This window comes from Plecotus auritus (assembly GCF_963455305.1).
Source record: "Plecotus auritus genome assembly, chromosome: 3".
Taxonomy (NCBI): domain Eukaryota; kingdom Metazoa; phylum Chordata; class Mammalia; order Chiroptera; family Vespertilionidae; genus Plecotus; species Plecotus auritus.
Genome location: NC_137772.1, coordinates 13,844,231 through 13,856,238, shown reverse-complemented (window position 1 = coordinate 13,856,238; position 12,008 = coordinate 13,844,231). Strand labels below are relative to the sequence as shown.

Sequence of the window (12,008 nt, the reverse complement as noted above, 5' to 3'; positions counted from 1 at the left end):
GTTCTTCCCAAAAGAGACTTCAGTGAATAACCTCCGTTTGGTATTCATTTTCCTTATACTCACTCTCTTGCTTTCCTCCCTCTTTCACCCATTTCATTCATTCTGTTCTCATTCTCCGCAAGTAGTTCCCCCGTACCTTCTAGTGTAAGCAGCCCGAGTCCTCCGTGGGTTCCTGTGCTGACCCTTCCACAGCACGTGCTGTCAGTGCCCCCCGTATCCCCACGACCCACCTGAGTCGGCTGCCCCTGCGGGGGCCGTTCCCACGCCCGCTGACGGCTCTGCACCTGAGACACCTCAGTCTTTGCTGCTCTGCCTGAGGGCTCTCTCCCACCGGGGTTTTGCTCACCTCCCGAGCCTGGTCGTCCGGAAGTATCAGGGCATTGATGCTTCCTGAGGCCACTCCCAACCAGTGAGGGACTGGTTAAGAACACGTGCTTTTTTGAATTTTCGCCCTTCTTGTTTCAAATAAACGGGACACAGAGTGCCGACTGTATATTCATTGAACAACAGCCTGTGCCTAAGTGACCCGTGCAGTTCCAACCCGTTTGTTCACAGGTTAACTGTATAGTTACACGGTTCTTGATTGAGTCAAGGCATATTACGTATCAAATTTGAAAAACTTCAACACAGAACCCCCGTTTAGTGAAACGGATCTTTTTAATGTTTGTATGTGTAAAGACATCTCACGAATTACACTTAATATTTGCCAATACATTTTGAATGATAAAAACTCAACGCTGTGTTAAGGTTGGGCATATGTATACCCGTGCTGAAAATGTAAAACTCATCGAAAATGTTTTTTGTTTTTATCAACAGGGTGAACAATTGTGTTGGATTTTCAAATTACAAATTTTTCCTCCTTTTCTTGGCTTATTCCCTGCTGTACTGCCTTTTTATTGCTGCTACAGATTTACAGTATTTTATCAAATTTTGGACAGTAAGTCATTACCTTGTTGATTTTTTTGGTATATAAAAATACATAGTACAGTTTTTCACTAGTGAATTCATTCAGACACTGATTTTATAGACTTGAACTCATTTGTAGTCAGTCCTCGTTATTTGCAGATTCTGTATTTGTGAATTCACATCTTGCTGAAGTTTCTCTGTTACCCAAAATCAGAACTCACCGAGCTTCTGTGGCCATTTGCAGACATGCACAGAGTGGCCAGAAGTTTGCGTGGCCCCGTGTACATATCAAGCAAGGAGATAAAACAAGGAGACTCTGCCTTCTTGTTTCAACTCCCACATGTTACACGGTGTGCTTTTCACTCTACTTAATGCCACACACCTTTTTTTTTTCCATTGTTGTGCTTTGTGTTGGATATTTCTGTGTTTAAAATGCTCTTCAAGAATAGTGCTGAAGTACTGTCGGTGTTTCTGAGCACTCCCGTGAGGTGCTTTATGGAGAAAATCGGTGTGTTGGGTAAGCATCCTTCAGGCCTGAGTAACAGTGATGTTGGGCATGAGTTCTGTGTCAGTGAATCAACAATAAATGTTAAAAAGTTGTTGATAAAGGGTCTTCAGGCACAGATGCCCAGAAAACCAGGTTGTGAATAGATCTGCTGACAAAAACGTGCCGGTGGCCACAGGAACCTTCCGTGTGTTTTCCCTAGGAGGAAGTCAGTGTTCACGGCAGCTTCATAGAACACAACCACTGAAATAACAAGAACTGACTAAGAAGTTTTTTTTTTTTTTTAGTATTTAAAAATAGAAGTGTTTTCTTTATGTGTAAAAAAGATTATTTTTTTAAACTATTATATCTATAATGCCCCGAATTTTTACTAGGTATTGCTTGATTAGGCTCTAGTTAATTCATTTGTTTTCTGCACTATTTACTTTAAATGCAAGCAAAACAAAATTAAAATTGAGTACTTTAACGATCCAAAGATACTCCTCATGAATACCAAACAATGATAAAAAAAGTTATCCTCTGCCAGAATTGCTTTATTATTTTCATAAAATTGTTCTTTATTAGGTAAGACTTTTCTAATTGCTGGATCATTTATGTGGGATGGGATTTTAGTCACATTCAATACCGAAGATTGATTGAGCACCTACTATGTGCCACTTCTATTGCTAAGCACTGGGAATTCACAGGTGTGTGGACAGGCTCCCAGCATTCAAGTATACCTTCAGTGTGCAGCTAGAAGAATGATCCCTAGCGAGTGTCTGAGAGAATGTCACCCCACGCTCCTCGTTCCTGTGAATGGTTTTAGTTCCAACCACAAATATATTTGTAAAGGAGTAGCCAGAGTTTTCACTGTGAGGACTGCCGTCAGAAGCAGTTGGTGAAATCGTGTGACCTGTCAGTCTGACAGATACTGCAGGGTATGGATACAGCATTTCCTTCTATCAGAAGGAGACACCTCCTAGCAGCTCTGGTGCGTCACCGAGTGTCCTTAGCCCCAAACCTACCGTTCCAGATGGAGTCCGGGTCTCCTTGGGCAAAACACAGTGGGAGTCACGCTGGTTTGCTTTGAGATGGCTTCCTTTGTCACCCGGGCAGCGTGAGGTTTATTTTACACGGGTGTTATGCTGTCCTGCTTATCTTTGCTGTGATGCTCTTATTTACAATAGCCTGAAGCATTACTGTGGGTGTGTTGTATGTGTTCTCGTAGTAGATGCTGTTGTTTGTAGTAAAGTAAAACATCGGTGGATATAGTAGCTAACCTGTGCCAATTAACCTTCATTTTCGGCACTTTAACAAAATTATTTAATCATTTATAAATCTGTAGTATATTATAAGACGTATTCAAGTAGTAAATTCAAAAGTAAATTTTATCGTTCTTTATACCTTGCTTTCTTCTGTTATAAGTTACACTCATATTACCACACTTTTTCTATGATTCAGTTACGCCAAACAAAATAAATACCCCAAGTTTGAATATATTTTCCATATATATTCATATTCCAGTCAACATTTATTTTAATCTGATGCTATATGTTTTTTCTCAGAGTTTTAACATAAAGCCATGTATCTTTCTCCATATCTAAATTTAGGAAATATTTTAAGCAAAAAAAAAAATCTTACTTATAAAAGTGGGGGAATGCTTATCCCTTTGACAAAACGTTTCATTTTCTTCCTTTCTTTATAGAATGGTCTACCAGATACTCAAGCCAAGTTCCATATTATGTTTTTATTCTTTGCTGCAGCTATGTTTTCTGTCAGCTTGTCTTCTCTGTTTGGCTATCATTGTTGGCTAGTCAGCAAAAATAAGTCTACATTAGGTGAGTATGCAATTTTGTAGTTAAAAGGACTTAAATATATAAATAGATACTCATCAAAAGTTGCCATATGAGTAAATGCCTACCTGTCCTGAAGTGGTAAAAATTATTCCTATCCCCCACATTGTTTTGTGGGATGTGACTTAGACACACACAGATTCACTCATTCCATATATTGTTTTACTGTTTGTCATACGTAAAGCATTGTGTATATGCAGTGGTGAGCTAGGGCCGAACAGCCTAGTGGGTGGCATAGAAAAATCAGTAACTAGACATAAAAGTAATTACAATAGGCAAAGTGCTTTAAAGGAAACAAATAGGATCTCGAAGTATATATCAAGGGCTGAGAGTGGTAGAAGGGTGCCTGTTGAGATGAGTGATCAGAGAAGAGCTCACCAAAATAATACATATTTAACCTAAGAAGTCAGTGATGGAAAGAGCTAGAACATCTCAGGCAGAGAAAAACAGTATGTTCAAAAGCCCGACAGGGGTGGGATGCTGTGAAAAACAGTGCTTAGAGGAAAATAAATAAGTAACTATAAATGCTTACATTAAGAAAGAAGAAATATCTCAATAACTTCACACTTTAAGGAACTATAAAAATAAAAGCAGTTAACCCAAAGCCATCAAAAGTTAGGAAATAGTAAAGATTAAAGAGGAGATAATGAAAATAGAGAAGTTAAAGGTAGAAGATCAATGAGATCAATGAAATCAATAGTTGGATCTTTGAAAATAAAAAATTTGACAGGCCTTTCGCTAGAAATAAAAAAAGAAAAGACTCAAATTATGAAAATCAGAAATTAAAGTGGGGACCACCAACTTTATAGAAATCAAAAAGGCTATAAGAGAAACCATGAACATGTGTACATCAAAAAATTAGGTAACCTAGATGAAATGTACAATTTCTAGAAACACATAAACTACCAATCTGACTCAAGAAGAAATAAAAAATCTGAATAGACCAATAGCAAGTTAGGAAGTTGAGTCAGTAATCAAGTACCTCCCAGCAAAGAAAAGCCCAGGACTTGAGGGCTTCTCTGGTAAATTCTACCAGACATTCAAGAAGAATTAACACCAATTCTTCTCAAACTCTGCCAAAAAAAATTAGAAGGAAACGCTTTCTACTTACTCTTTAAGGTTAGCATTGCACTAATTCCAAAGCCAGAGAAAGACATCACAAGAAAACTACAACATCCCTTATGAACACAAATGCAAAAATCCTCAATAAAATACAAGCAAACCAAATCCAGCAGCGTATTAAAAGGACCATATGCCACGATCAAGTAAGATTTATCCCAGGAATACAAGGGCGTTCACTATGCCAAAATCATATATCACATTAATAGAAGGGGAAGACCACATGATTATCTCAACTGATACAAAAAAAGTGTTCGACAAAATAAAATACTTTCATGTTAAAAGCACTTAACACACTAAGACTTTGATCTGATAAAGGGCTTTATGAGATCCCCACAACTGATATTACACTCAGTGGTGAGAAAGAAAAACCTTTTCTTTAAGATCAGGAACAAAGCAAGGATGCCCTCTTTCTGCTGCTTTTAACGCTACTGGAAATTCTAGTTAGAGAAATTAACCGAGAAAAGGAAATAAGGGTGTCCAAATTGTAAAGGAAGATAAAATGACTCTTTTTCACAGGTGAAATGATCTTATATATAGAAAACATTAAGGGCCCCACATAGTGAAAACAACAGCCACCAAAAAAAACAAAGTTCTTATCGTTTTCAGAACTTGCTGCAAATCTACAGTGATCAAAACACTGTGGTACTGGTATAAGGATAGAGATCTTGACTCATGAAATTGAACTGAGAGTCGGAGCTGAACTTATACATCTTTGGCCAATTGATTTTTTACAAGGGTACCAAGATCATTCAGTGGGGGAATGAATAGTATCTTTCAGAGTAATGTTTGTAAGTCATACGTCCAAGGGCCGAGTATCCAGAATATGTAAATATTACAGCTCAACAACAACAAGACAAACAGCCCGGTTTAAAAATTTGCAGAAGATTTCAATAGACATTTAAAAAGACAGTTTTTAAAAAGACAGTTTTCTAAAGAAAATATACAGATGGCCAACAAACACCTAAAAACATGCTCCGTATCATTAGTTATTAGGGACATCAAAATTAAAACCACAGTGAGGTACCACTTCATATTCACTTGGATGGAGATTAAAAATAACCCACAAGCGTTGGTGAAGATGTGGCGAATTTGGAACCTTCACATATTGCTGTAGGGAATATAAAACTGTGCAGTCAATGTGAAAACAGTTTGGCAATTCCTCAAAATGTTAAATATAGAATTACCATGTGACCCAGTAATTCCACTCTTAGGTATATGCCGGGTGATATCCAGCATCCAGAAGGGTTCAGGAATCTGGAGAAGGCGCTGCGTGTAAACTAATAAAGAGACTAGAAATATGATATAAATTTGTCATCCTTGGGGGAGCCAGAGGAGGGCTTAGCTTCAGTAACCAAGTTCTCTGAATCTCTGGACCCCTTGCTCTTTATTAACACAAATTGCCCTAAAGCAAAGCAGATATACATATCAAAGGTAAGGTTTAGTATACAGAGGCATTGTCAGTTTGGGGGGAACTGCCCATGGCTGTTCAGGTGTTTGGCCAGCAGGAGGCAGTAACATGTAGATTAAAATGCCCTCAGTTGTCTGGCAGCAAGCAATCTTTTATGTAAATTCAGGTTTGGGGAAATGCCTTCTGCCATTCCAGTAGGGAATAATATGTATCTTCAGCCCTGCTGAATATAGAAGCCCATCAACCTTTTGAGGACTTTTTGCATTTATTATAACATGCTGGAATTAGCCTCCAGCAGGTATATACCCAAAATAATTAAAAACAGCAGTGAGCAGATAATTTGTACATCAGTGTTCGTGGCAGTACTGTTTGCATTAGCCAAAAGGTGGAAACAACCCAAATTCCCATCAAAGGATGAATGGATAGGAAAAATACAGTTACATATATTCCAGTGGAATAGTATTCAGCCATAGAAAGGAATGAAGTACTGAAACATGCTACCACATGTGACTGCCTAATGGTTTCTTCTGGGGTGAAGAAAACATGTTGGAACTTGATAAAGGTGGAAGCTGCACAAAATCATGAATGTACTAAATGTCACTGAATTGTTCACTTTAAAGTGGCTGAATGTGTTTCCTTTATTGATTAAGGTATTACATATGTGTCCTTATCCCTCCAATGTCCCCCCACCCCACCCCCACTCATGCCCTCAACCCCTGGTGTCTGTGTCCATGGTGAGGCTTATATGCATGCATATAAGTCCTTTGGTTGATCTCTCCCCCTTACCCCCACCCTCCCCTACCTTCCCTCTGGGGTTTGACAGTCTGATTGATGCTTCTCTGTCTCTGGATCAGTTTTTGATCATCAGTTTACGTTGTTTTATATTTTTACATCTCAAAAAAAATGAAGCATTATGGGAGGGACATTGATGACCTTGTTCAGGTTGCGTTCTGATATTTATTTTCTGTGTGATCTTGGGCAAGTCCCACAGCCTCTCCAAACCTCAGCTTCCATACGCAATGTGGGCATAGCCACACACAGGGTATGATTCTGCTTTGGATCTTGGTTTGGACAAACCAGCTTTAAAGTATATTTGGGCTTGGCTGGGAAAAAGGTAGGATTCAATGAGATTGTAAAATGGAACATACCGACTGTAAAATACAGGCTATAGAATGTATGTATAATCTCATTTTAGTTAAAACCTATGTAGATTTGTATATATCTATGTCCATCCACCCATGTATCTAAAAAAAGAATTAGAAGATGTAAATTACTTTTTTGTATTTTCTAATTTTCTGCAATGCACATGTGCTGCTATACTAAAAGGTTACTTAGAAATTAAAGTAAATGCAGTCATTCGATTATTTTAAAACAGTCTAGGCAATCTTCATTGCTGAGCTGCTGGTAGGCACGTAAGTCCTCAGGGGGTTAGCCATTGATTTTCGAGTGCCTTCATTTACTTCAGTCACTTCTAAAGGTACGGGTTACCAGGTATATCATCATTACTCATGTGATTGCTCTGCTGTCTTTTTTAGAGGCTTTTAGAAGTCCTGTATTTCGACATGGAACAGATAAGAATGGATTCAGCTTGGGTTTCAGTAAAAATATGCGACAAGTTTTTGGTGATGAGAAGAAGTACTGGTTGCTACCCGTGTTTTCAAGGTATTTCGTTGCGAAATGTTTCAGTTATTAAACTAATGAAAGTAATTCTGCACAGGACCTCCTATTTTTTAACGCATTATTTTATGATCCACTATTGTACCAATGTGGAAATAAATTGACTCCTCATCTCCCTGTACACAGTGTATTGAAATCAGTGTCTGACACACGTTTGGCCCATAACGTAACTGTGTTCTGCTCACAGACACGAGCGCTGTAACAGAGTCTCGCTCTGTTGGCGTTTTTGTGGCTCCGTTGTAAGTTTTTGTTTTCATTATAGTCTAGGTGATGGCTGCTCCTTCCCAACTTGCCTTGTGAACCAAGATCCTGAACAACCGTCCACTCCTGCAGGACTGAATCCAGCATCTAAAAAGTAATCTATTGTTTTTTCTATTTTACTTTCCAATAACATATGCTATCCTCATATATCCTTTGGTTACAAGTTTCTTGAAAAGTTTTAAGAATATAAGAGAATTCACTACAGTGGTTTCTATTTAGAATGAAGGAGGGAGGAAAAAATCAGGAGCTTTAGTTGTAGTTGAAAAATTCTGTTATTAATCTAGGTGGGGAGTAAACAGGTTGTTAATTCTCTAAACATTTTAGTTGACTGAAGCAATTATGATTTTTAAAAAATATTGTACTTAAGCCGTAGCCGGTTTGGCTCAGTGGATTGAGCGTTGACCTAAAGGGTCCCAGGTTCGATTCCGGTCAAGGGCGCATGCCCAGATTGTGGGCTCAATCCCCAGTGGGGAGTGTGCAGAAGACAGCTAATCAATGATTCTCTCTCATCATTGATGTTTCTCTCTCTCTCTCCCTCTTCCTTCCTCTCTGAAATCAATAAAAAACCTATTTTTAAAAAATTGTACTTAAAAGAAAAAAAAAAGTAAGTCCAGATTAGCTTGCCTGGTGATCAGGTGAGCCGATCCAGGTGGCCTTTCTTCTGACCCTCCAGGGAACTTACAAAGAGATCAGGAAACTTCCCTGGGTCAGGCCTTGGGAGGACAAATGGAATCCCAGCCACCGGCTTGGCAGCTTTGTAGCAATGTGCACCCTATTCCTGCTGCTCTTTAAAGACCTCCGGGCATTATCTGAGCCATTTCTGCGGAGAGAGAAGGGAAGGGCTCTTGGGAATGTATTAAAAGTCGTGAGACTGAAAAAAAAACAAGATGGCGGCATAGGTAAACACCTAAACTGCCTTGCACAACAATTTCAAAACTACAGCTAAAGACAAAACGGACATCATCCAGAACCACAGGAAGGTTGGCTGAGTGGAAATTCTACAACTGGAAAGAAAGAGAAAAGAGCATTGAGAGGTGCACAAGTGCTGAAAAGCTGAGGTACGGAGGCACGCGAATCGGGCTGGCTACAGGCGACTGGGTGCGCTGCTTTTTTCAACCCGAAGGGAGACAAGCTCCTTATTACTCTGAACTCCAGTTTCTGGGGAGACGCTGGGGACCCAAACTCCTACGAGGAGAAGCTGGACTGTCTGCCATCGGGTCGGAAAGTGAGGGTGGCTTTCTTGCAGAGGTGCGCGCAGCAATCATTGTTTACTGTGCTGGGGCGCAGGGCGTGGGGACTTGGAATCGCGGAGACGCAGAGATGGCTAACTGGCAGCCATCTCTGTTTGCCACACCCTAGCCTAGTGACGCCCTGAGACCCCGCCCCGCACAATCTACAAACCCACCCAAGCTCCACGCAGTGGCTTTTGCATATAAATGGCCTGCCCAATCGCAGCTTAACCTAACAAACTGCAGCTCTGGTCAGACAGCTCCAAAACCTCCAAACCCCAAGCAAAGAGGAGAAAACTGTAGTTCTCGCTGTAGCGACTGCTGGGTGGCCTCAGACAGTAGCTGACCTGCACCCCATTGGAGATCCAGAAGCCAGTGTACCTAATGGTCAGTGTGAGACGACACCAGATTTCAACTCTTAACATCCATAAGTGACACATTCAAGAGGCAGACTCAGTGAGCACCAAAGCCCCACTGAAACAAGTCCTGTCCCATAAGCGTGTCTCCAGCACAGCAGTTCTTCCATTATAGACACAGCGGGTCCTCACAGCCAATTGGCCTGGAGGTCAATTCCTCCCAGTGTACCAACAGCAATCAAGGCTTAACTACACCAAGACTGTGCACACAGCCCACAAAGGGGTGCACCAAGAGTGTCCACCTCAGGTGATTGGAGAGGCTGAGCCACTGGGCCCTATAGGTCACCTAACACACAAAGCCACTCCATCAACACAGGGAAGCAGCCAAAATGTGGAGACAAAGAAACATGTCACAAATGAAAGAAATGGAGGAAAGCAAACTACTGGACATAGAGTTCAAAACCACATTTATAAGGTTACTCAAGAATCTTCAAAAAACCGCCGAGAAACTTGATGAGACCTCCGAGGAGCTTAGTGAGACCTTCAAGGACCTTAATGAGAATGCCAAAAAAAATGGAAAAGGACCAGTCAGAAATTAAGCGTACACTGTCTGAAATAAAGAATATACAGAAATTCAACTGTAGATCAAAGGACCCCAAGAATCAAACCAAAGATCTGAAATATGAGGAAACAAAAAACACCCAACCAGAAAAACAAAAAGAAAAAAGAATCCAAAAATATGAAGATAGTGTAAAGAGCCTCTGGGACAACTTTAAGCATACCAACATCCGAATTATGGGGTGCCAGAAGAAGAGAGAGAGCAAAATATTAAAAACTATTAGAAGAAATAATGACAGAAAACTTTCCCTACCTGGTGAAAGAAATAGACTTACAAGTCCAGGAAGTGCAGAGAACCCCAAACAAGAGGAATCCAAAGAGGACCACACCAAGACACATCATAATTAAAATGCCAAGGGCAAAAGACAGAGAATCTGGAAAGCAGCAAGAGAAAAACGGTTAGTTACCTACAAGGGAGTACCCATATGACTGTCAACTGATTTCTCAACAGAAACTATGCAGGCCAGAAGGGAGTGGCAAGAAATTTTCAATGTGATGAACAGCAATAACCTACAACCAAGATTACTCTACCCAGCAAAGCTATCATTCAGAATTGAAGGTCAGATAAAGAGCTTCATAGACAAGAAAAAGCTAAAGGAGTTCATCACCACTAAACCAGGATTACATGAAATGCTGAAAGGTATGCTTTAAGTAGAGGAAGAAGAAAAAGGTAAAGATAAAAATTATGAACAACAAAATGACAACAAGTACTTACCTACCAACAAGTGAATCTAAAAATCAAGTGAATGGAAAATCTGATGAACAGAATGGACTGGTGAATATAATAGAATCAGAGACACAGAAAGGGAGTGGACTGACAATTCTCAGGGGGAAGGGGGTGTGAGGGGTGTGGGAAGAGATTGGACAAAAATCTTACACCTATGGATGAGGACAGTGGAGGGGGGTAAGGGCGTGGGGTGGGGAATCAGGTGGAGGGGAGCTATGGGGGGAAAAACGGGGAACACCTGTAATAATCTGAACAATAAAGATTTATTTTAAAAAAAAGTCGGGAGACTTTTGCCAGTGTTTTAAATCTGTTTTGGTTCTCGTCTATCAAGAATCTAAGGAAAATCTGAAATTTGATTCTGACTTGGCCGCTAACTGGCAAAAGGCAAAACTACTAAAACATTTAAAATGCTATATGACTATGAATAAGTTTTTACAACTAACTTTTATATCATTAAGACAGAGTTTTTTGAATATGACATACTTCTGATTTTTAATGAAATCCAAAAGCAAAAATATAACCATAAAAGCATTCTTAGTTAAATTTTAGAGAGTTTCTTAGGTGCCAGAATGCAGTGTGCACAGCACCTATACCTGTGCTCGCCCTGTCTAGTGTGGATTTCTTTTTTTTTTTTTTTTTTTTTAATATATTTCTTTATTGATTTCAGAGAGGGAGGAGAGAGAGATAGAAACATCAGTGATGAGAATCACCGATTAGCTGCTTCCTGCATGCCCCTATGGGGATTGAGCCCACAACCCAGGCATGTGCCCCTGGCTGGAATCGAACCGGGGACCCTTCAGTCCGCAGGCTGATGCTCAGTGGATAGAGCGTCATATGTACCAGCCGGTTGGGCGGTCAGGCGTATGTACAGTCAATCACTTAGCCCTGTGGTCGGCAAACTGTGGCTCATTGTACTGTTGATATTTGGCTCTGTTGACTAATGAGTTTGCCAACCACTGACTTAGCCTTTTATATATATAGATTGTCAGAAGATGAAATGTATTTACTACCCCATCCCTAGAGGGAGCTATGTATAGATCAGACTCTCCGTCAATGAGGAATTTCATTGTGCTTCACAGGGACATTCAAAGGCACCAGAGTATTTTGGGTCATGCTCTGAGAGTTTTGGCTTGAAAATTCCTCAGGAGCTAAATGTTAATGGTTTTCTTTACTTTGGTGCAGAAAAATCTAGTTTTAATAAGTTATTTGTTATGTTGTCATAGCTTTCATAAAATTTAACAGTAGTTTTCAATAATGTTTTTTATCTTTATTAAGTGATTTTTGTAGTTTAAGACTCTTTGGATTTTAGGGATCATACCTCTCCCACTACGTGTCCCAAGGGTATTCAGAGAAAGCCGGGTCTGGCA

General features: G+C 40.0%; 1 protein-coding gene across 1 annotated transcript in view; it reads left to right on the top strand.

Moving 5' to 3' along the window:
• The window catches only part of ZDHHC2 (zDHHC palmitoyltransferase 2), a 60,955-nt gene that overhangs the window by 38,202 nt on the left and 10,745 nt on the right, over window positions 1-12,008 (top strand). Inside the window, exons 7-10 of the mRNA XM_080661181.1 lie at window positions 817-937; window positions 3,096-3,228; window positions 7,309-7,435; window positions 7,713-7,805. Coding sequence (XP_080517307.1) covers window positions 817-937; window positions 3,096-3,228; window positions 7,309-7,435; window positions 7,713-7,805 — 474 coding nt within the window. The remainder of the gene's footprint in view (window positions 1-816; window positions 938-3,095; window positions 3,229-7,308; window positions 7,436-7,712; window positions 7,806-12,008) is intronic.